The sequence below is a fragment of the Rousettus aegyptiacus genome, unplaced genomic scaffold (genome assembly GCF_014176215.1).
Source record: "Rousettus aegyptiacus isolate mRouAeg1 unplaced genomic scaffold, mRouAeg1.p scaffold_m13_p_8, whole genome shotgun sequence".
NCBI lineage: Eukaryota > Metazoa > Chordata > Mammalia > Chiroptera > Pteropodidae > Rousettus > Rousettus aegyptiacus.
In genome coordinates this window covers 73017515-73043126 of record NW_023416311.1, presented here as the reverse complement: position 1 = coordinate 73043126, position 25612 = coordinate 73017515, and the positions used below count along the sequence as shown (strand labels likewise).

The 25612-nt window shown below is 38.8% G+C and overlaps 1 protein-coding gene and 1 long non-coding RNA gene across 5 annotated transcripts in view; one reads left to right on the top strand and one right to left on the bottom strand.

The window, feature by feature from the left end:
- Positions 1-8417, top strand: part of PIK3R1 (phosphoinositide-3-kinase regulatory subunit 1) — an 83595-nt gene extending 75178 nt beyond the window's left edge. For 2 of the 4 annotated variants that reach the window (XM_016122125.2, XM_016122126.2), the window contains 8 exons: positions 141-239; positions 340-520; positions 750-875; positions 1640-1782; positions 1993-2169; positions 2265-2333; positions 3036-3206; positions 4220-8125. In XM_016122125.2, coding sequence (XP_015977611.1) covers positions 141-239; positions 340-520; positions 750-875; positions 1640-1782; positions 1993-2169; positions 2265-2333; positions 3036-3206; positions 4220-4409 — 1156 coding nt within the window. In that variant the 3' untranslated portion in view covers positions 4410-8125. Of the gene's footprint in view, positions 1-140; positions 240-339; positions 521-749; positions 876-1639; positions 1783-1992; positions 2170-2264; positions 2334-3035; positions 3207-4219 lie in introns of all 4 variants that reach the window. The other 2 variants (XM_016122124.2, XM_016122127.2) reach the window with 2 other exon arrangements.
- Positions 1782-25612, bottom strand: part of LOC118606745 — a 69257-nt gene continuing 45426 nt past the window's right edge. Inside the window, exon 4 of the long non-coding RNA XR_004952594.1 lies at positions 1782-1986. This is a non-coding gene — a long non-coding RNA (uncharacterized LOC118606745). The remainder of the gene's footprint in view (positions 1987-25612) is intronic.

The window sequence follows — 25612 nt, the reverse complement described above, 5'->3', positions numbered from 1 at the left end:
AGGACGAGGATTAATACAGGCTCTCTCTGCATCCTGCTCAATTTTACTGTGAACCTAAAACTAAGTTTATTAAGAAATATATACACCCAGAGTCACTAAATCCTTGAAGTGAGCACTATCTTGTGTTCTTTTCACTTCAGGGAAGAAGTAAATGAAAAACTTCGAGATACAGCTGATGGGACCTTTTTGGTACGAGACGCATCTACTAAAATGCATGGTGATTATACTCTTACACTAAGGTAAGTCAAAGAATGTAGCTAAAATTGGATTGTTCAAGTTGACATTAAAACACATTTCTTTAAAGAAAATTATGTCATTATATTTATATTGTATTTACAGGAAAGGAGGAAATAACAAATTAATCAAAATATTTCACCGAGATGGGAAATATGGCTTCTCTGACCCATTAACCTTCAACTCTGTGGTTGAATTAATAAACCACTACCGGAATGAGTCTCTAGCTCAGTACAATCCCAAGCTGGATGTGAAATTACTTTATCCAGTGTCCAAATACCAACAGGTAATCAAATACTGATGTTACTTCAGTAAGATGCTTTCAATGCTTGTAATACACCTTTACATGTAATGAAATTTAAAAAGCTTTGTACTTGTGATTACAAAATACAATTTTAGAGTAACAGAATAAAATACTTTAAGGATTTTTCCACATCAGATATTTTATTAAACAATTCTTAATTTTTAATACCCTGTATCAATTGAATTTCTCTTCTGGTCTGTAATCCTTCTAGGATCAAGTTGTTAAAGAAGATAATATTGAAGCTGTAGGAAAAAAATTACATGAATATAACACTCAATTTCAAGAAAAAAGTCGGGAATATGATAGATTATATGAGGATTATACCCGTACTTCCCAGGTGAGTTTTTTGTGACAATCATCAGATTAAAATTTTAGAAGTCTTAGGTATTAAAACCTAACACTGTTATAATCGGCTTCATAAAAAGGGTTGAGTTTTGGCAAATAAAGTGAGGGGAGAGATCATTTACTTGTGGATCATCGTTGACTATTCTAATAATTTACTCATTGTACCTCAACCTTTTAAATGAAGCCTATAAGTATCAGAATAATAAACTAAGTTCACAAGATAAATGAAGAAGTTGCTATGGGTTTTGAGTTGTAATTCCTGACGGAAGAATTATTTTTAGGTTGGAAGTTAGTAATGATGGGAAGTTCCACAGACTTGTCTAACCTTGGAAATGGAGATTTAATGATTATATACCTCTGCCATGGAAAACAGACTACATGGACTGTAACTTTACCCGACTGACTTGATCTTCTCTAGGCCATCATGTAGCCATCATGTAGTTGGGACCACCAGAGGGAGTAGAAGGCAACGCAGATGTCATGAACTACTGATAAAAGTAGAATGGTTTTAACAAAGATTAAAATTATAGGAAATTGTCATGCAGTCATCTTCCATAGACTGGGAAAATGCCCAAAGGAAATATGTGCTTTCCTGAGAGCATTTTAATGGGTTTTATGAATTAGAGTCCCACCTTGCCGATAGAGTGCTTGCGTGCTAGACAGTCATACAGATCAGATGTCCTGGTAGTGCCTCACAATGGGAACTTGCCTGTTCTACTAAAGGTGTGACATTGTCTTATTAAAATTGTGTTGCAGGAAATCCAGATGAAAAGAACAGCTATTGAAGCATTTAATGAAACCATAAAAATATTTGAAGAACAGTGCCAAACCCAAGAGCGGTACAGCAAAGAATACATAGAAAAGTTTAAACGTGAAGGCAATGAGAAAGAAATACAAAGGTTGGTGAACCCTGAGTGTTCCCTTTGTCCTTGTACTAGAGATAACCAGATGATCTCGCTTTCTGTACTTTGAATGATTAAACAACAGGAAGAGAAAGCATTCTTTACCTGAGGAAAATGGCTGGGAATCCATAGTGAACCTTTTCATAAACTTGAGGAAACCTTCATGATGAACTTGGGTGATTACAGATGCCTTTCTTTTACCTGTAGGATTATGCATAATTATGAAAAGTTGAAGTCTCGAATCAGTGAAATTGTTGACAGTAGGAGAAGACTGGAGGAAGACTTAAAGAAGCAGGCTGCTGAGTATCGGGAGATTGACAAACGCATGAACAGCATCAAACCGGACCTCATTCAGCTGAGAAAGACACGAGACCAGTACTTGATGTAAGGACTGGACATGGAACCCTGTAAGCAAATGATTGGTAATGGCCAGAATTAAGGATCAGCTGTCAATACATTTTCTTTTTAAAACCCTTCAGGTGGTTGACGCAGAAAGGAGTTCGGCAGAAGAAGTTGAACGAGTGGCTGGGCAATGAAAACACTGAAGAGTAAGTAGTTACTACAGATCGAAAGCCGCAAAAGGTTTTCTTGACTTGAGGAAAACTCGTGACTTCCTTTATTTGCAGAACAAGGGAGGAGTTTTGCCGAGTTTGGAACCACTTGTAGGAGAAAATGTACAAACTCAGTCTCACTACCAGCATTTTTTAAAGGGAAAGTTTAGGGAAGGAAGGTACAGATTTTTTCACATAATGCTATAGAGCAAAACTGTGTCCATAAGGATGTCCCTGAACATCTCAAAAATCCCAACATATTTTTAGTTTTTTGTTTTTTTTTTTTTTTAGAAAAGGACACAGGCTCACTCTATTTTTGAAGCTTAAGCAGATGTCATGTTTCAATTAGTTGAAAACTGGCAATCCTCCTAGTCGATCAATTTTTGATCTAAACTGGACAAACATGATTGTTTGATACCATCCTCTCTGCCCAGGTATCCGAGCATAGTTGCTGACTCGAACGCAGGAAGAGTATAATATGGCTGCGAACTATTTGGCAAGGGAGAATCCTTTGAAGGCTAAACTCAGTGAGAGGAAAACTCAGGCTAGAGAGGCTGGTTGAATCAGACCTGTGATTATGGCTGACTTGCTTGTAGGTGGGGCAGAAACAAGGTAGAAAAGATGAGGGATGGGGTGGCCGGGGGCAGCCCAGTGGCTCCGATGCACTTTATTTAGAAACCATCTCTCCTGCCTACTTAGCCAATACTCACTGGTGGAAGACGATGAGGATTTGCCCCACCATGATGAGAAGACATGGAACGTCGGAAGCAGCAACCGAAACAAAGCTGAAAACCTACTGCGGGGGAAACGAGATGGCACATTTCTTGTCCGGGAAAGCAGTAAGCAAGGCTGCTACGCCTGCTCCGTGGTGTATGTATCTCCGCAAACTATTTCTCATGTTCAGCATTTCTTAGAAGTATTTCAGCCAGCTGGGCAAGGATTTGAAAAAGTTCTAATCCGAGAGAATCTTACAGTAATGTAGAGGAGGAAGAAGAAAACCGGCATATTTTAAAGTCTGTTAATAGAGGCTGGTAGAAAGAAACCTGCTTCTTAGTTGGGAGATTGGGGTTTGGGCCCCAATTCAGCAACATTTTTTTTTTCTCATCTTTAAAATGAAAATAACAATGCTTGCCTCCCAAGACTCTAACTCACATGAGAATACCACCCACAGGTAAAAAGTCCCTATCAGGAACAGGTCAAAACAACAAGACAGATGGACCCTGATCACTGTCCTTAAGATAATTACACCCAAGAGAAGATATTTTTTTCATGTGGCATAGTTTTGTTCATTTCTTAATAGTCTAAGAAGTACCTTGAATGAAGAGTTTGGAATCATCATTTCAAAGTAGTGAGTGTCCTCCAGGAGAGACAGGTTCTGTAACATTATACTCCATGAGCTCTCTCCATTTTAGCAAAGACATAGTCCAGCAGGAAAGGAGGGAGAACTTTGACAAGGGAATAGGATAGTGAATGCCAAGATGACATATTAAGGCTGTCCCGAGAGGAAGCCTATTAATAACTAGTAATAGTATGACCGGTCACACAGCGGCGCTAATGACGACGGTTAGAAGCGACCACTTGTGTGCTTACTGCATTCTGTCAAGCACATCGTCTCATTTCTGAAAGCCACCCGTTATATTACTATCTTTTTAAACCATTTTGAAGATGAAAATACAGCGGCTTAGGGAGGTCATGCTGCCTTACCCAAGTTGCTAAGCCAGTAAGTGAGAGAAAGAGAGTACTGCTAACCTAGGACTCTTCCCTACAGGGATACTGGCTTGCCTAGAATCTACTTTTTGATGGCGATGATTTTGTTAAAAATACCTTGTGGAGTCACAAATTGTGCTGGACAAGTTCAAAAGGCATTTTCTCTCTCTCTCCAGGGTGGACGGCGAGGTAAAGCACTGTGTCATAAACAAAACAGCGACCGGCTACGGCTTTGCCGAGCCCTATAACCTGTACAGCTCTCTGAAGGAACTGGTGCTACATTACCAACACACTTCCCTCGTGCAGCACAACGACTCCCTCAACGTCACACTAGCCTACCCGGTGTACGCACAGCAGAGGCGATGAAGTGCGGGCCCCACGCCTCCTCCTGAAGTTCAGCCACCCTGAGGCCTCTGGGAAGCACAGGGCTCCTCTCCAGCCTGACCTGAGAACTGAGCTGTGGAAACGAAGCCGTCTGCCTTCAGATGGGACTCGAGCCTTTGACAGAAAAAGCAGTGGGGGAAGACACGCAGCCCAGCGCTGTGATGATGACCAGACATTTCAAATCTGGAGTGCTTATCCTTCCTTCCTTCTTTTTTTTTTTTCTGGTTTAATTTAAAACCACCACAACACAAAGAGAAAAAGAAATGCAAAAATCTCTGCGTGCAGGGACAAAGAGGCCTTTAACTATGGTGCTCGTCGATGCTTTCTGAAGCTTTACCAGCTCAAAGCTGGGACCAGAGGATGTATGGGGCTTGAAGAGGCCCGGCCTGGGGACGCTCGGCCCAGCCTGGTTTAGCCGTGCCCGCTGGACCCAGACACTTAGCACTGTGGATTACTTCATTTTCTAACAAATGAACAATATGTAGCAGAAAGGCACTTCCTCACAAGGAACACTTTGGGAGAACGTTGGCTCACGTACGTTCAGAGGAAATTCTATTGTAGCCAAGTGCCACAGTGTTTTGTTTTGTTTAAACTTCTCAAGAAACAAAAAAAATCCAACCGAAAAATGGAACTTGGAAAACGGGACTTAAAATGACATTCAGTATATAAAATATGTACATAACATTGGATGACTAACTATCAAATAGATGGATTTGTATCAATACCAAATAGCTTCTGTTTTGTTTTGCTGAAGGCTAAATTCACAGCGCTATGCAATTCTTAATTTTCATTAAGTTGTTATCTCAGTTTTAAATGTAACTTCAGAATAAGCTTCCCCTGCCCCAATTTTTGTTGCTTGAAAATACTGTTGTCCCTGATTTTTGTGTTAATATTCATTTTGTTATTCTTTTACTTTTTTTTTTAAAGAAATGTACAGGATGCCAGTTTTAAAAAAAGGCTTCAGAATTAAAACTATGAAATATTTTACAGTTTTTCTTGTACAGAGTACTTGGCTGTTAGCCCAAGGTTAAAAAGTTCATAACAGATTTTTTGGACTAAATGTTTTGTTGGGCAGTGCCTGATAAGCTTCAAAGCTGCTTTATTCAATAAAAAAAAAAAAAAAAGATATATGAATATGACAAAGTATTGCTGAGTTCAACAATGTTGTTTCAAGACTCTTCAAATACGGTACCTGGCAATGTTTGTTTCATAAAGAATTGTGAACTTCTTGAATCTAGGGAGGGGGGAATGTAGCAAAGGGATGTACAGATGGGGTGGCACGGAGGTATGCACTTTCTCTTTTTCATGATTAGAGAAGTCAGTAACTTCACTGCAAAGTGAAGTTGCTTCTACTTCAGTCTTTTCCTACTTTGCTCAGCCAGTTATCATCAATTGTGACAATTACAAATTTACTAGGACTCTAACATAGTGACGCTGGTCAGATATTTCAGTTCTTAGGAAGGAAGCTAGGCTCCAGGAACAGTGTTCCTTCCACCTTTGTTTGGAACTTTGATTTCAAGGTATAGTTGCTACAGTTAGAAAATGTCTCTTTTTTAACATTAGACTACCATTACAAACAACATTCGTTGTAGAGCAAGCATGATCTGAAAAATATTTTTATCTGGATATTTGTTATTTCCCTAGCTTTCTATTCACTTTAGATCATAAAGCAAATAGGTATGATTGTAACTTACTGCTCTGGGCTGTGTGGAGCTCATTAAAGCCATGGCCATTTCAGGGATCATCATGACAGTCCTTCTCATTCATCCAAATAATTGTATGTGTTATACTTCACTGTGGGGAAAAGGAAGGGGTTGTTATAGTCACCTTTCCAATTTAAGGCAAGAGTGAGAGAGCTCCCTGATTCACATATGCAAAAAAAGCCTTTCTGTTCAGGAGAAATTGTGCAAGTATTGGGAGGAATAAAGGATAATTATAATCGTGGACACTATGCTGGTAGATTAAAATAGAATTTGTTACAATTTGTTTTCTTTTCTCAACATTAGATTCACCCACAGCTTTATTTTTCTTACCTTCAAATACTGGAGTGAGGGGTTTTGTTAATGTTCCTTTCAAAATTATTTTGAAAGAATTCATCTAGCAGCTGACTTACCTGTAGAATGTATTTTTTTCCCTCTTTACATGAAGCTAGCAATAGTCAGTCTTATAGCCAGACTGTCAGCCCTCACTCAAACTTGACTACACTGATCTGACCATCTCCCTCTCATCTCCAGACAGTTGATAATCTCCCTGGTTTGGGTCTGTGAGTGTCTGGTTTATAACTATCTTTCCATGTCACATAGTAGTTTATAAACTAGGATTTTTTTTTTTTTTTTTTTTGGATAGCACACCCATGTATGCCATTAAGTACAAATGTTCATTTAATTTCTAAAATAGAAGATCTGAGATGGAATGTTTCATTAACTGTTTTTGCTTCAACACTTTGCAAGATGACATGGTTGTGGGCACCTGCCTTATTTTTGCACCTCAAGTGTAAACACTAGATCTTTGAAGTGTAAGGGCGGGATTCCTCATTCCATATCCCAGTGAGTGACACCATACCTACGATGTCACACCTCTGCCAAATGCCTTCTTGACTGTGTGTTGCGTGCCCACTACACATGTCCTCCTAGGTGTTTAACCAGCTGGGCTCCATGGGTTCATTCAGACGGTCATCTAACAACACTGTCTCAGTGGCTCAAAAATAGGAATGGACACAACAGAGGCACTCTGATACATGCTCTTGTCCATGCATTGATTTTCCCCACCCCACGTAGCATCCTAAAAAGCCAGAAGCTAAGCTGCAGAGAGGCTGTGACAAGGCTAGAGAAGTGGAAGTATTGGGACCTGATATTAGATGGAAGAGAAAAGTTATAACGTGAAAAGGCAAAAAGCATGTGTTTGCAACATCTGACAATTTCACGGCCCTAGATATATGTATATATGTATATGTGCATGGACTGTGTTTCCAGTACACCTTACAGCCAGAACAGATCAAGTCATTGAATTCAAGTATATAACAAGCAAATGTGTAGTACAGTTCTTGTATATGCGTATGGGTTGTTTTTTTTTCCCTCTGAAGTTGCTTTGTTTTGTCTTATAAAGGTGAAAATTGTTTGCAAGTGAAGTGAGAAGTTCATAATTCTATGGCCTTTTCTGTTTTTAAAAGTTACTCTTTTGGGGAAGCTGGTCTAGATGACTTGCTTAAACTTGGAAATCCTCGTTTTCAATGTGTCATGTCAAAATGTGTTTATGTGAGCTGTCACTGTAGGGGATCAATTGCTTTGTCATATAGCTGGTTATGAACTAGTAATGTGTTTGGGAAGTCCTACTGATGTTCCTTATTGGGAGAAAAATTCTGCTGGTTTTAACAACTGTGCTTTTGCTATGCATGGTATCCAAGTCAGTTGGAAAGCAGACCCTGAAATTTGAGTTCAGGGTCATTTAAGAAAGGGGCAGTTTAAAGCACAATGCCTCACATGGGACAAAGTTCTAAAATGCCAAATTCTTATTTTTTAAAAATGTAGTTATATAAAATACTAGTATTATGAGTAAGGAAGGAAGATAATTCGGTTCATTGGAAACACTGTCCAACTTAACATTAAACTTGTCACCATGAGATAGCATTAGCTGCCCAGGATGCTGCTATTAAAAAACAAACACACACACACACACACACACACAAACAAACACAAACAAAAAAATCATTTATATGTGTGTATTTTTTAAAGCTACGACCTGTTCAATGTTTTTACAAATCTGTTTATATGACATTGTTAAAATAAAGTTGGTCTTTTGACGAGAGGGAGGATGTGATGGTCAGTTGTAATTTTGCCTTTACAAGGCAACTGGGCGGGGGGTGGGGGGAGCGTGCCTCCTTGACATTTGGTTCAAGCTATAGATTTCACGGAGCTATGTCTTGTTGTTTTAAGTTGCTTTAATGCATTGTATTAGGTCTTCAAAGAGAATAAAGGTTGTTTTGAAACTTAAGCAATGGTTTGAAATGTCAGTTATCACCTAAGAAATATTTCTAAAGCCACTCTCTTGCTCTTTTGGTTAATGAAAGTTGTTGTTTCTATAGTCTCCCACCCACCCCTTTTCAGTCTATTATCTCATTTTTATAAAGTGAGAAGGACATTAAGACTGGTCACATGATTGATGGCTCAGTGTTGTTTACATAATTACACTATATACTTAATGATGAAAATACCTTTAGGTGATGTCATTTTAAGACATGTTCTTGCTATAAGAATACAAGAATGCCCACTGTCTCTCAATCCCTCTCCTCCTTCACTATATCCATCTCCAAACCTTCAGAATGCTCTACGAATTCTGGTCTGTGAAGAAATTGGTTTGGTCTCTCTGTCCTACAGGCTGCATATTTTGAACACTTACCATAAAGGAACTGTGCAGCATGCAGAGTGTGACACAGTGTTGTAGGCAGGGAGCTAAGCACACTCCAGATTCAGGTTTCACATTGTAGCAGCTAATCAACAGAGTCAAACTATTCTTAATCTGAAATAACCTGCCCATTTCGTTTTTACTGCTGAATGAATTTAAAACTGCCATTTTGCGTGCATATCACACTTCGCATGTAGGCACAATGAGGGTCCTAGGCATGAAGACGTGGTCTAGTAATGCCAACGAGAGGCACATAGATCATCCAGTCATGACAACAATGACTAGCACTTGCTGAGGATAACAATAGCTCAGATGCATTTCCTGCTTTTCTCCTGCTCTGTTCTGTACCACAGAGAACTGTATTTCGAGGGCCTTTTGCCTGCTGGCGTTTAGGTAGCAAACCTCCCCTGTGGCTCCAGCTCCTGCCAGACAGACCTTCTCTCTTTGCGGTGTGAGTAGCCTCACTATGCTCTCTCCTGCTCAGTAGAAGCCTTTGGCTTCTAAGCTCTGGTAGCATTGCCCCCCACACCCCAATTTTTACTCTAGCCCAAGGGGTGGTAGCTGTTCGCTGTTCGCTGCTGCTGCTGCTGCTGCTGCTGCTGCTAAACCTCTGGCTTCTCTCATCACCCTCTGTTTGGTTTCTGAGGCCTTCCATCATCTGAGTAACTACTTTTCTTTATTCAACTATCTCTATAAGAGCTAGAGTCATTTATTTTTTTCCTGACTGGACTCTGATTGATATACTAAGTTATTTTTATTCATTAAACACTTCAGCCTATTATCTGATTTAATCCTTCCACAATTATGAATTATAATATCCTCACATTTTTACAGATGAAAAAACTTAAGCTTAGATGTTAAATGACTTAAGATCATGTAGCAATTAGGGCACAGAATAGAGTGTAAGCTGTCTGACTCAAGACAGAACACTTCACCCCTGTGCTGTAACAGCCTTCCAACAGAAAATGCACTGGGAAGTTCAAAGAAAAGTTCACCAGTCACTCTTCCTGCTGGGGATCTAACCATGTGGCTCTCAACTGGTGGACAGTGCGCAAGTGGCCAGTGATGAATGGCAGGAAATGGCAAGAGTTTGCTTTATACCAGTGGTTCCTGAAGTGTGGTCCTCAGACTGACAGCATTAGCGTCATCACTTTAAAACCTGTTAGAAGTGTGAATTCCAGGGCCCCACCCCTGACCTACTAACTCTTAAGACTAGGACCCAGCAAATCTGTTTCAACAAGCTGAGTGATTTCAATGCATAATCAAGTTTGAGAATCACTACTTAAGGTTACTCAATAGTTGAAACAAATTCTAGTATTTTAAAAGTCATTACCATTAATGAATGATATAAATATATTTTACTTTTAAAGTTTATGCTTATAGTATAGACTCTATACAGGAAAGATAATATGCGGATTTACAGCTTAGGAGGCTCAGACTGATCTTAGCTCTGTCTTTAGCCTGCTGTGGAAACTTAACCAACTCAGTGTACCTGTCTAGGCCTCCAACTGTATCTGTGGAATAAGATTGAGTTGAAAGAGTCTCCGGGGTTCCTTCCAGGGCATATGCTGTGACTGGGTGTCCTGAAGGAGACTCTCAATTCCCTCATTCTCCATTTACAATCTGACCACTACTATAACCCACAACATGACTGCTGACCACAGACCACTGCAGTTGATCAGTCCTCTGTGTTGCCAGTGACAAAGGCCAAGGAAGCATTAGCAGAATTGTGCTCCACTTATCTTGCTGATATCTTAAAGCTACACTTCAGGTGAATCAAAATGGACAGCCAAGTTCTTGATAATACGGAGGGGACTATACTTGGAAGTGACACTTTGCCTATTTAAAGCATGGGCACTGAGTCAGAGAACTGGGCCTACTAAGTCCTCTGGAGCATGGTGGAAAGCAGGTAAGTATACTATGTTAAGATCTGATACAGTGTCGGCCCATGAAAACTTTTTTCTAAACTTGCCCTTTAAAAAGTCTAAAAGTAAGAATCCCATAAAAATAAATAAATAAATAAATAAACTTAAGCATAAGACCTGACGCCATGAAATTCCTAGAAGAAAACGGGAGCAAGGCTCTTTGATGTGGGTCTTCACAATGAGTTTTTTGGATACGACACTTGAAGCAACAACACAACAAATGAGTGGGACTGCATCAAAGTAAAAAGCTTCTGCCCAGCAAAAGAAATGATCAGCAAAATGAAAAGGCAACCTATGGCATGGGAAAAATATTTGCAAACCATGTATCTGATAAGGGGTTAATATCCAAAATATATATAAAAAATTCTTACAACTTAGTAGCAAAATATATATATATTGAGTAATCCAATTTAAAGGTGGGTAAAGGACTTAAATACATTTTTCCAAAGAAGATATATGAATGACTGGCAGGTACATGAAAAGGTGTTCAACATCACTAATCATCAGGGAGATGCATTTCAAAACCACAATGAAATATCACCTCACGCCTGCTAGAATGGCTATCATTAGCAAGAGATGTCACCAAGATGGTGACATAGGTCGTCCCTGACTTCACTCCCCCTCACAAGAGGAACTAACAACTATTCGTGGACAAGACACCACTAAGAATCCTAGAGCTCAGGAATGAGGCCGAAGCACACCCCTGCACCAGAGATCAGAGAGACTACATTAGAAGGGTAAGAGGAACGGCTGCATGCGAACTGCATTGCCCCTTCCCCAGGCTAGCACAGCACCATGCCAAAAAATTTCCTGAGCCTACAATTCTTCCAGTGGGAAAAGAGAGCTCAGAGGTGGCATCTAGCCCTCACTCACAGCATTGTGGATCACCTCTTGGGAGCCCCTACTCTGGTCTTGTCTCACAGGTATACAGGAGAAAGCTGCAGGGCTCCACTGGAAATCTGACTATGACAAAGAAGGGAGGGCCTTCCAACAACCAGCACTCAGATCTTGGCAGACCAAGTTCCCACTAGCAGGGCCCAAGCAGTAATCCCAACCACCAACTTTGCTTACTTGCAAAACCAAGTCGTGGCACAATTTGACTAGGGTTTGTGGCAGTTTGCAGGTCTGCCTGACTTAGGTCCTCAGATGAGGAGTTTTGCTGACCCTAGAGCTTGGTCTGCCACATCCACGCAGAAGAGTCACGGCCCCACCAACTGTAGAGTATGGCCCCAGCCCCATCTGACAGGAAGGGCTAGTGAGAACAACTGAAAGCTGTGTAACCAAGTGATGCTTGAGCCAAAAGGCAGGCTGGCAAAGTTGATTGCCTCCAGAGCAAAGCCAGTGGCCCTATACAGCCAGGGAATTTGGGGCACAGATCAGCTTAAGACTACAAAGAACCTTAGTGGCATTAGAGTTGCTTTTCCTGCTGTACCCGGGCCAGGAAACTAATTCATAGTCTTCTTATGGCTGAATATAGCCTTTAGCCTGCCTGACTAGGGAAATTTACCAGAGCACTCAGGAAGCTGTGTAGCCCATGCAACAGCCCTATATACAGTAGAACTTGAAAAGAAAGCGTAGCCCATGGTTTTCCCTATCTGCATAGGAGAACTGGTGGCCTCGCCTGACCAGGATATTCAGTGCATACTCTTGCCTGATTCAGGCTCCCAAACAATGAGCCATGCGGTCCCTGGGTCCCACCCTGCTGCCCTGTCAGGGTATGGAAGCTAATTCACAGTCCCACCTACTGCTGAGTAGAGTACCCAGTCCTGTCTAGTGGGTATTTATCTTGAAGAAAACAAAACCGGTAATTCAAAAGACATGTGCACCCCCACGTTCACTGCAGTGTTACTAACAATGTTTCTATAGTTAAGATACAGAAACAACCTAAATCAGTGTCCATTGATGAATAAAAATGCTGTGGTATTTATATACAATGAAATATTATTTTACCATAAAAAAGAAATCTTGCAATCTGCAGCAACATAGATGGGCCTCAAGGGCTTTATGCTAAGTGAAATAAGTCAGAGAAAGACAAATACCATATGATTTCACTTATGTGTGGAATATAAACAATCTAACAAACTAAACTCATAGATACAGATAATAAATTGATGGTTGGCAGGTGAGAGATGAGTGAAAAAAGTGAAGGGATTAAGAAGTACAAATTGCTTCCTCCCCAATCCCAACCCCACTGCTCTGCTTGAACTTTCTCTACAGCACTTATCACCTGAGGTATTGAAAATGTATTTATTGTCTGTCTCCGTTACGTTCCAAGCAAGCAGAGATTTGGTTGGTTTTGTTCACTGCTGTACTCAAAGCTTCTAGATAAGTTATCTGGTACATAATAGGCCCTCAATACATATTTGATGAATAAATGCATGGGCAAATCAGTTGCCCCATCTGTAAAACGGAGAAGATACTAATAATCACTTGAAGCTGTAAAATGATGATAATACTAATAATAATTGCTGGGGACTTTAATACCCTACTTTCAATGAGTAGATCATTCAGACAGAAAATCAAGAGGGAAACATCAGATTTGAACAACACTGTAAATCAAATGAACCTAACATACATAGAACATTCTTCTGACAATAGCAGAATACACATTCTTCTCTAGTGCACAAGGAATATTTTCTAGTATAAACCATATGTTAGGCCACTCAACAAGTCTTAACAAAATTCAAGAAGACTGAAATCATACCAAGTATCTTCTCTGACCATAATGGTATGAAACTAGAAATCATTAACCAGAGGAAAACAGAAAAATTGACAAATATGTGGAAATGAAAAACACTATCCTGAACAACCAATGGATCAAAGAAGAAATTAAATGAGAAATAAAAAGTATTTTCAGACAAATGAAGAGGAAAATCCAACATACCAGCACTCATGGGATGCAGCAAAAGCAATTCTAAAAGAGAGGCTTACAACCATAACACCCACATTAAAAAGAAAGATCTCAAATAAACAACTTAATTCTATACCTTAAGGAACTAGGGGGAAAACAAAAACAAAAAAACAAAACAAACAAAAATTGAGCCCAAAGAAGGGAATGATAAAGATTAAAGCAAAAATAAATAAAACAGAGAACAGGAAAATAGAAAAGATTAGCCAAACTAAAAGTTGGGTTTTGAAAAGATAAACAAAATTGGAAAACTTTTAGATAGATTAAACAGAAGAGAGATGACCCAAATCAATGAAATTATAAATGAACAAGACATTGCAACTGATACCACAGAAATACAAAGGATCACAAGAGGCTACTATAAACAACTATACTACAACAAACTGGATAACCTAAAAGAAAATATTTTTTTTAGAAGCACACAAACTACCTAGACTGAATCAGGAAGAAACAGAAAGTCTGAATAGACCCATTACTAGTAAGGAGACTGAATCAGAAATAGAAAATCTCCCAACAAACAAAAGCCCAGAACCACATGGCTTCACTGGTAAATTTTGCCAAACAAAGAAGAGTTAACACCAATCTTTCTCAAACTCTTCTTAAAAAAAAAAAAAATCAAAGAGGAGAGAATACTCCCAAACTCATTTTCAAGTCCAGCATTACCCCGATACCAAAGCCAATAAAGGATAATACGAAAAGAAAACTACAGACCAATGTCCCCGATGAATATAAGTGCAAAAAAAGTTCTCGGTAAAATACTAGCAAGCCAAATTTAGCAGCACATTAAAAAGACTGTTCACCATGATTAAGTAGGATTTATACCTGGGATGCAAAGATGATTCCACATAAGCAAATCGATGTAATATACCACATAAACAGTATGAAAGAAAATGATCATCTCACCTACAGCCATGACACCCTGAACAAGCCCAATCCCATCTGATCTCGGAAGCTAAGTAGGGTCAGCTCTGGTTACTACTTGGATGGCAGACCACCTAGGAAGACCAGGTGCTATTGGTGTAAAGAATAAAAAATAAGGGATTGTACGCTGACAAGGTCCTTGCAATCTGTGAGGTCAACCGAGGGTTGCCTTGTCCCCCGCCCAAAAAAAAAGAAAGAAAAGAAAAGAAAAAAGAGAGAAAAGAAAGTGAATGATCATCTCAATAGATGCAGAAAAAACATTTGACAAAATTCAACATCTGTTCATAATAAAAATTCTTAACAAATTAGAATATAGTAGGAATGTACCTCAACATAACAAAGGCTATACATGATAAGCCCACAGCTGATATCACACTCAGTGGTAAAAGTTTTAAAGCTTTTCCTCTAAAATCAGCACCAAAACAAAGGTGCCCACTCTCACCACTCCTATTCAATATAGTACTGAAGTCCTTCTGGAGTAATCAGGCAATAAAAAGAAATAAAAGGCATCAGAATTGAAAAGGAACAAATCAAATGGCAGATAACATGATTTCATATGGAGAAAATATTAAAGACTTCACCAAAAAACTGTTACACATCTAATCAACAAATTCAATAAAGTTGCTAGATACAAAATTAACATACAAATATCAACAAATTACCTGAAACATAAATTTAAAAACACTACCATTTACAATAGCATTAAAAAAACAATACTTAGGAATAAACTTAACCAAGGAGGTGAAAGACATCTACTCTGTAAACTACAAGACATTGTTGAAAGAAATTAAAGACATAAATAGAAAGGCATTTGTGTTAATGGATTAGAAGAATTAATACTACCAAAAGCCATCTATAGATTTAGTGCAATCCCTATTCAAGATTCCAATGGCATTTTTTATAGGAGTAGAAAAAAACAATCCTAAAAATTTATATGGAACCACAAAAGACCCCAAATAACCAAAGCAATCCTGGGAAAGAAGAGCAAAGCAGGAGGCATCACACTTTGATTTCAAGCTATATTACAAAGCTATAACAATAATAATAATAATAATAAATGGCAGTTGTATTAAAAAACAACAAACAGATTAATGAAACAGAATTGAGAGCCCAGAAATAAACCCATATACAGTCAACTAATATTTTATAAGGGAGCTAAGAATACTCAATAGAGAAAAGATAGTCTTTTCAATAAATGGTTCTTGGAAAATTGGATATCCACACGTAAAGGAATGAAACTAGACACATACCCCCATGTTACGCCACTAACAAAAATTAACTTGAAATGGATTAAAGACATAAATATAATACCTGAAACTCATAGAAGAAACTCAGAGAAAGAAACCATAGGAAAAAAGTTCTTTGACATGAGTCTTTGCAATGATTTTTTGGATATGATACCTAAAGTGTAAGCAAAATAATAACAAACGAGTGAGACTAAAGCTGAAAGCTTCTCTACACATTAAAAGAAACAATCAAACTGAAAAGACAGCCTACAAAGTGGGAAAAAAATATTTGCTAACCATATATCTGAAAAGGGGTTAATATCCAAAACATATAAAGAACTTATACAATTCAATAGCAGAAAAACATATAATCCAATTTTAAAATGGACAAAAGACCCAAATAGATATTTTTCCAAAGAAGATATGCAAATGGTCTGGACGGACATGAAAAGATGTTCAATATCACTTGTCCTTAGGAAAATGCAAATGAAAACCACAATGAGATATCACGTCACACCTGTTTGGCCATCAAAACAATGAAAAAAAAACTAATGATAACAAATCCTGGCGAGAATGTGGAGAAAAGTGAACCCCCATGCGCTACTGGTTGGATTGCAAACTGGTACAACCACTATGAAAAACAGTACAGAGGCGCCTCAAAAAATTAAAAATAGAACCACCACATGATCCAGCAGCAATCCTGCTTCTGGAAATACATCCAAAGGAAATAACTTGAAAAGATATCTTCTCCCTTCATATTCATAGCAGTTTTATATACAATAGCCAACACATCGAAACAACCTAAGTGTCCATTGATGAATGAACAAAGAATTTGTGGCACATATTATGAAATATTTTTTAGCCAAAAAATAGTAAATCTGCCATCCACAACAACATGGATGGACCTAAGTGAAGTACATCAGAGAAAGAAAGACAAATACTATATGATCTCACTTATATGTGGAATTACAAAAAAACAAAACAAAACAAAACAAAACCCAAACTCATAGAGAGATCAAATTTGTGGTTATCAAATGTAGAGAGTCAGGGGAGGGAGATTTGGAAGAAAGTAGTTAAAAGGTACACACTTCCACTTATAAGATAAATAAGTGTTAGGGATGTAATGCACAATATGATGGCTACAATTAACAATGTTGTATCATATTTATGAAAACTGGTTAACAGTAAATCCTAAGTCCTTATCACAAGAAGAGTTTCTTTTGCATTTTCTTTTTATTCTATCTGTATGAAATAACGGATGCTAATTAAGCTTACTGTTATAACTGTTTCACGATATATGCAAGTCAAACCATTAGGCTCTACATTATAAATTTATAGAGTGACGTATGTCAATTATAGCTCAATAAAACTGGTGGGGAGAGAACGGCAATTATAAAAAAGACAAGAGATAACAAATGCTGGGGAAGATGTGGAGAAAAGAGAATGCTGATGCCTTGTTGGTGGGAATGTGAACTGGTACAACCACTGTGGAAAACAATACAGAGGGTTCCTCAAAAAATTAGAAATAGAACTACCACGTGATCCAGCAAATCCTTTGGGAATATATCCAAAAAAACCCCCAAAAAACACTATGTCAAAGGGAAATCTGCACCCCTACATTCATATCTACAATAGCCAAAACATGGAAACAATCTAAGTGTTCCTCAATGGATGCATAAATAAAGAAAATGTGACATATACATATAGATAGATTTATACATATAGATTTATACACAATACTATAGAACATTATTCAGCCATTTAAAAAAAGTCCTGCCATTGGCAACAACATAGACAAAACTTGAGGGCATTACGCTAAGTGAAATAAATCAGAGAAAGACAGATCTTGTATAATCTCATGTGTGGAATCTAAATATACAAAAGCAAACAAACAAAATAACTCATAGAAAAAGAGATCAGATTTGTGGTCACCAGAGGTGAGGAAGGGGACTAGATAAATTAGTCAAAAGTTCAAACTTCCAGTTATAAGATAAATAAGTATTAGGGATGTAATCTACAACATGATGGCTATAGTTAATATTTAGTATATGTGAAAGCTGTTAAGAGAGTAAATCCTGAGTCCTCATCACAAGATAAAAAAAAAAAATTCTTCTTGTATCTTTATGAGATGATGAATGTTAACTAAACTTATTGCAGGAATCATTCCAAAATATATGCAAGTCCAATTATTATGCTGTATACCTTAAACTTACAAAGTGCTATATGTCAATTATCTCAATAAAACATAAAAAAATAAATAAAAGAATTCTGTTGTGATATCTTGTGTAAACAGATATGATTATTCGCTATTCGAACTTCAGGTAATCTTTTCAAAGATAGCACTCGGTTATCTCCAGCTTGATATTGATGTCATAAATCAGCTCAAGAGAAAACCGCTGAGATGCTTTGGGGGGTGGGGGGAGATAAATGAGTAACCACCAACATGCTTATCTGCTTTTGCTTTCCAGAAGGAAATTTAGAAATTCCCTGCTCTCCATATACTCAATCACAACTGTCCGAAGAATGACCTCAGGCTTAACTGTTGTTAAATAAAAAATTCTAAAACTATACCTCGCTTGACACATGTAAAGGTTTGGCCTATGATACAAGAACAGAACAGTTGACTTCCAACTACCACCACTCATCACGTTAACAGCAAAGTTACAGGATAGCGCCATTCATCACCAAGACTGCTCATTAGAATTATGGTTTTGACTGGAAAATACACCATACGACTATGACTAACCTACTGGAATCAATTTATTTATAGAATTCTCATTTCAGAGCTCAATGATTTATAGCCCCAGCTTTCACAAACCAAGAAGTATGGATAACTTTATCACAATGGACAAAATGTGCCGGTCACTTGATATCACATACTGTCATCTTAAGAGAGGCTCTGTTCCACATCATCCAATGATAAAGAAGACAGGTGGCTGCCTTCAGAGATATCACCCCGCTGATGAAGGCAAACTCTCAAACAACTGCCATCCTTCATGAAAGATATAGTAGTGCAATGAACAGTAAGCCTCAAGAGGCCAGGCGGATTAGTTAAGCAAAGCTTCAGAAAGAAGACATCTTAAAATGTCACCTAGTTTTGAAAAACCGGCCCTGCTCCTGGTTGCTCTTAGCTAGAGCTGCCATCACAAAATAACACAGACCTGGTAGCTTATAAACACCAGAAAAATAGAAATCTATTTCTCACCATTCTCGAGGCTGGGAAGTCCAAGACCACGGAGCTGGCAAGGCAGGCTTTTTCCTGAAGCTTCCTCTCTTGGCTTGTAGGCGGTGCTTTCTGCTGTGTGCTCACGGGCCCGCATCTGCGTGTGTGCGTGGAGGGGGCTGCACTCAGGTGTCTCTTACAAAGGCACTAATCTCATCATCCCTGTTTTCATCTAACCCTAATTACCTCTCAAAGGCTCCATCTCTAAATACCATCACATTGGGGCGCGGGGGTGGGGAGAGGTAGGGCTTCGGCTTAGGAATGGGGGTAGGAGAACAAACATTTAGCCCAAAACACTCTTCCCCATGCTTCATGAGAGCTAATGCTGTTGTGACTAAGCCGTTGGACCTTTTTAATACATTCGGTTTTCAGGTGATTTTTTTTAAGTAGTCATTATTCCAAGTTCTCCTCCAGAACTGAATGTTCCCATCTGTGGTTCCTATACTGCAGGTGGTTCCAACAGCTGACATCACGCCCTCTGCTCCAGGCAGGCTGCTGTCCTCCCTATGCATGGACAGGTGCCAGGGACTCACTTGGCATCAAATAAGAATGGCGTGCAGTTACACCTTTTCTTTTTATTCTGGATTAGAAATTCTCAACCCTGGCTGTACATTAGAATCGCCTGGGTAGCAATTTAATAAAGTACCTATTGGAGTCTTGGGTGAAGATTAAATAAGATAATGTATAGTATGTACTGGGAATATGGCTGGTATATAATAAACGAAAGCCAAATATTACAGTTGTTGGTAAGGCTTTCCTATCCAATAAGATTAGTTTCAGAAGAAACTATTTTATTGATTTATTGTAGTTCTTAGCATAGAGTTGAAAATATAGTAGATCCACCCTAAATGTATTAACTTCTAAAATATTTATTTATACCTTTACCGACTTCCAGAAAATATTTTACTTTTTTTGAAACAGGCACACAACATTAAACTACTCATAATCCAACACATTAAAATCACTGATTGCTGAATGTTTGGCTGTTCTATTTATGTAATTATTCTGAAAAAAAAAATATCGCATAACATTTTGTTAAACACAAGTATGACAAGATTTGAAAAAGAAAAAAGAAAGACCAACATAAACACACACAAAAAAAGTAGTGGAGGAGGAGGGGAAAGGAGAAGTTATTGAAAATAAAACTAAATCATGGCTAAGGAAAATTCCAATAATTGAAGGAAAATGGAGCTTCCTACCAGCTAGGCCAAAAAAGAACCACACAATGGTTCACAGTCCTCAGGATCCAATAGGAGGAACTTGTTAGTTCGTTGTGAGATAAACATTTCCCTCGCCCCGATGTTTGAGAGGAATCTCTCAAAGGGGTCTTTGTAAATAATGCCTCTCACACAATTTAAAAACTTGTTTCAGAGATATTCCCCACATAGTGCCTTCTTATTCAACCTATGTGAGAAGCTGAATATTGTTCTAGAAAGGAGGTTCTGTTCCTTGGCTCTAAAACCCTGCTCATGGTGCAACTTGTCCATTTCCTAGTACTCGTTGGGCTGCACACACTTCAGTATGCCTTATAAAGTTGGCCTTTATTATTCGAGTTAATTATTATTATTATTATTATTATTATTATTATTATTCAATTGCAAGTTGCTCAGAAGGAAATTTGCAGACCACAGCTTATATGCTAGATGGTTCCAGGCCAAAAACTCAGTGTTAAATCTCTCTTGACACTTAATGTTAATTTTGGCAAAGGGATAATAAACGCTAATGCAAAATACAAGTTAATGCAACTTTTTCAAGAAGTCCTTGTGCCAAATCTCAAAGCTATGGAGAACCAGACACTGCAATTTCTTATCGAGACATCAGCTTGGTCTGGTCTGGAGCCAAACTTCACATGGCACTACATTCTGTTCAAAAATCTTCCATGGGACCTACTAGTTCCAGTTCATTTTGACTGTTCACTTTTTTTAGATCATCTCTCAAAAATACTTTTCAGCGAAACAACACCTGTGAATCTTTGGAAGGGTATGTTTTCTGGCATTTTCCTGCGGGGAAGAGTTATCATCATTACATAGAACTTTTAGGAATTTCTGACCAGCCATTTGGTGTTGTCACCGTTCTGGATTTCAGTTGCTCTAATAGGTGTGTAGTGGTATCTCATTGCTTCATTTGCATTTCCCTGGAGACATGCGATGTGCAACATCTTTTCATATGTTTATTTGCCATCTATATATCTTCTTGGTGAAATGTCTCTTAAGGTTTTTGGCTTAATTTTTAATCAGGTATTTTTCTTATTGAGTTTTAAGAGTTCTTTGTATATTCTGGATGACAGTCATCAGATGTGTCTTCTGCAAATATTTTCTCCCAATCTGTGGCTTGTCTTTTTATTCTCTTGATATGTCTCTTGCAGCGCAGAAATCCAGCTTATCAATTCTTTCCTTGTACCTTTGGTATTATAGTTCTCACTTTTTTTTCCTTAGTGAGCATGGAACACCAATGAAATTAGAAAAGTTAAAAGTAAATATTTAAAGGAGAACAGGAGTGGTAAATTTTGATTAAGAGTGTCAAAAAAGCTTTCAAGAGATATCATAAATGAGGAGGGGAAAGTTTTGAGAGGCATCCAGATTGAAGCAGGAAGAAATGTGTGGAGGTGAGTGTGCACATGTGCACACATCTGTTCACGTGTGTGTTCAGAGAGTCCCATCACTTACCTGAGGAACCACCATCTGGAAAGACACAGGAGAATTTTCAAGAGTTCAAAAGCCCATTCAGATGGCAAGTTCTAGGTCTCTCTTTGACATTTTATCTTTCGCCTATCCTCAATCTTCCTATCTATGCCCCATTCTTTGTTGATAGTGAAGACTGTATGATACAAGAAAGTCTTACTAAAAGAGACAACTTCATGTGCTTGGGTTTTTCTAGGCCTTCCTTGAGGTCCAAACTTTTTTTTTTTGAAATTGTCAAAGTCTAAGTCAGTTTACTCCATATGGCCGCAACCCTAAAACCTTCCAAATCTAAAGGTCGTTGTTTAAAATTTTGATCTTGCTTTAATTATTGTACCTTCTGCTGGGGAAAAATAAAATCACATAGTGATTTATAGCTTAAAAGTCTATTTACAAATAACCAAATGCTATATATTATTTACATGCTCCAGGTAAATTTGCTTCAAAGAAAAACAATTTCATAAGGATCCTCATTAACACTGAATACACTTTTGAGGGATGACATTCCCATTTGGTAGATAGAATAATTGGGTTCCAGATGGTTAAGAAAGCATTCCTATGGTGGCGTGTGAAGACAGACAAAATAATATCTGATCACAATAATGATGACAGTAACTACCACTCATGTTATTGAATGCTTTGTACTGAGCACTGCTGACCTGCTTTACACATTTTTATTTTTTTTTTTATTTTTTGCCCTGAGTTTACAAATGAGGAACCAAATGAAGCTTTAAGAAGCTATGCAAGTGCCTGAAGTCATTCTGCTACTTTGTGGTGGAGCTGGGACACAAACTCAGGTCTATCTAATGCCAGAGTCCTTGTTCACACACGAAACCCTGTAATGCCTCCAATTACAAGATGTCTCTAGCCATGTGGCACGTTTTAGAGAACAGGGACCCACAACTTTGTCTTTAGAGATAATGGATTTGGTGACAACAATAAACGGCAATCTCGGTACATCTAGAATGTCATTCTTTATCCCATCTGCTACATTTTCATCTAGCCAAGCACTCCCCATCGACCCTGATTTCTCTAACCAGCTCTCCCTTTACCTCTTCATTTCTCTGAATTCACCTCTCACCTGTTTTTTAAGGCATTTACTCTCTAACACTCTCATTTGACCTTAAGTTGTATCTTCCACATCAGTTAGGAATAATCTGCAAATAAAAGTAAAGCCATCTAAAAAATGCCATAATAAATATTACTGGAGGTCTGGAGGCAAGCAATTGCTGGAATTGGTTTGGTAGGACAACTATGCCATCCATGACTGATGCTCCTTTCATGCTTTGCTCTGCATATGGGTTTTTGGCCGCATGTTTGTTGCTTCATGGTCATAAGATAACTACCCCACTCCAGCCATCACATTCGCATTCAAGGCAGGACAGAGAGGAAGGGGAAGTGCCAATTAGTTCTCCTCTCACAGTTGTCCCTTTTATAAAGAAAAGGAAACTTTCCCCCAAGTTTTCAGCAGACTTTACACCTCCTTGAACAGAACTGGGTTATGCAGCCACCCCTAGCTTCCAGCAATGCCAGTAAAGCAAGTACCTTACTTCCACATCTATAGTGGATGGTGGTCAAGAAGGTACTGGAATGGCTGCTGGGTCAGCCAGTCAACGGTGTCTGCCACTTTGTCATCATTGTCCCTTTCAGGTCTTTTTCTTTAATCCTTTGTCACCCTACAAAGACAATAAGATTCTTGAAAGCAGAGCATCTTTTTAATTCTCTCTTCACTGTGTTCTGTCCCACCTCTCACCATTATCATGCCAAAATCTGGGGCACATTGTTGGTAGCATATAAATACCTATAAAATTGAATTTATTAGGTATAAAATACCTAGAAATATGTGTTCTCATTTGAAATTTTATTTCATAAAATCTCAACTGACATACAAAAAGCAAAAGAAAACCTTTGAAAAATCTGTCAAGATCTGATTGTATTTCACTATTGTGAAAGAAAAGTACAAGGCTCAGAGCAGAAGGGAAGTTGCTGAGCCTACAACTTTCTGTTTGGGCCACCTTTTCTGACCATTTCTGTGATGGGTGACCCCCTTGCAGAGGCTGAGCAGGAAACAGCACAGGAAGTCAAGCTGACGTTGGCTTTTTGTTGGCAAGGCTACTTAATGGTCTGCTGGGGTGGAGATTTGAAACTACTGGTTAAAGCTAACTCTGTTATTGCTTCTATCTCGTAACAGGCATAATGAGGGCTGACCAAGGCACTGCTGGTGTAGTGTCCGGATGCTTTCCTGGGCTTCTTAGCCAACTGTTGCTCATTGTTCTTTTTAAGTATCCACGACACTTCTTTGTCTTCTTTTCTTATTATCTGCACTAACTTCCTACTCACTCCTGCTCTCCCAAATGGCCTTAGGGGGGAAAATGCATTTTGGAGTCATAAGTTCAGAGAGCAGAAAGAGCTACTGGGCTGAAAGACTGATTTTTAGCCAAAGTCATCATTTAAGTTAGTAGTTCCAACTTACAGTAATATTCTCAGATAGAATAATAAGTCTGATGACACCTGCAGTAGCCAACTTACAAAAAGGCCTCTAAGATGGTTCCAGCGACTTCTGACCCCAGTATTCACGTTCCTATGTAGCCAAGAGAAGGCCTGCACTGGAGGAAGCCTGCTCAGTGTCACGAGAACGTTCAAGCAGCCCTACTGAGAGGTCCACATGGTGGAAAACTAAGGCCTCCCAGCAAACGATAGCATCAGCTTGCCAGCCATGTGAGTGCATCATCTGAGAAGCAGATCCTCAGCCCCAGTCAAACCTTCAGATGATACAGCCCGGGAAGCTATCTTGACTGCAACCCTATGAGAATCCTCATATCAGAGCCACTTAGCTAAATTGCTCCCAAATTCTTGACATGCTGCCACTGGGTAAGATAATAAATGTTTATTGTTTTTGGAAGGCAGTGATTTTAATACACTAATATACTTATTCTCTCAGTATTTATTATCTCACAACTATCTTATATGAGGTAGGAGGAACAGGTATGACAATCTACACTCCACGGACAAGAGTGCACAGGCTCAGAGACAACTTTGCATTGCTAATGCAGGTTGGGACCGGGCTAAAGACCCTGGTCATCTTATTTCTAGTCGGGGATATTCTCGACCATGGCCCTCCACTATGCCAGTGCAGCTTAAGGAAAGTGACACCAGAGTCCTCATTTCATGCCCTGCTCCAGAGTAATGATTCACTAGCATAACCACCAGGCTGAGTTGTACTCAAGTTGACCCCAGCTTAGATCCTATCCTCTCTCGAGGATCAGAGGTAATGACTTTGTTGCCATGGGCATCCTGGGTGCGGTAGCCACGCTACGGAGCTAGGTGAGGGAAATGCACACGATCTCTCTGAACTATATTTCTCTTCCTTCTCCTTCTTTAAGCCTTAGTCTTCCTCTGGCAATCTTAGTTTTTCACCAAATAGGGTTTTGAAGTAATGGTGTAAAGATGATGACTCTAGATGCTTGGTCTTAATTCACAGATTAATGGTATGTTGTCCTCATATAGTTCAAGAGCTTCCCAGCTATTTAAAGTTTTGGGTAGAGAAGAAAGGCCTATGTTTTCCATGACTTCTCATGCCATATTCTCCCCATCACAGCTTCTTTCTCATACCATCTCCATTTTTCAGAAGATCCTTGGTTCTAGGAGATAGGAAATATCATTTGGCCACTGGATCTGCTCCACACTTTATAAATCCTTGGTTAGATGGCAGCTCTCAAGGCTTTGGATGTAGAACATGTTTTCCTAGCACAGACCACAGCAGAGGGAGAAGGAGCACAGAGAGAAAGCTTTAGGCAACCCTGTATGCAGGATAATAAAACAGGAATCTAGCTGAGATATGGGTGTTAGCAAACCATTTCAGACAAAATGTTCCTTCCTGCAGTTCAGGTCTCCCACTGTAGC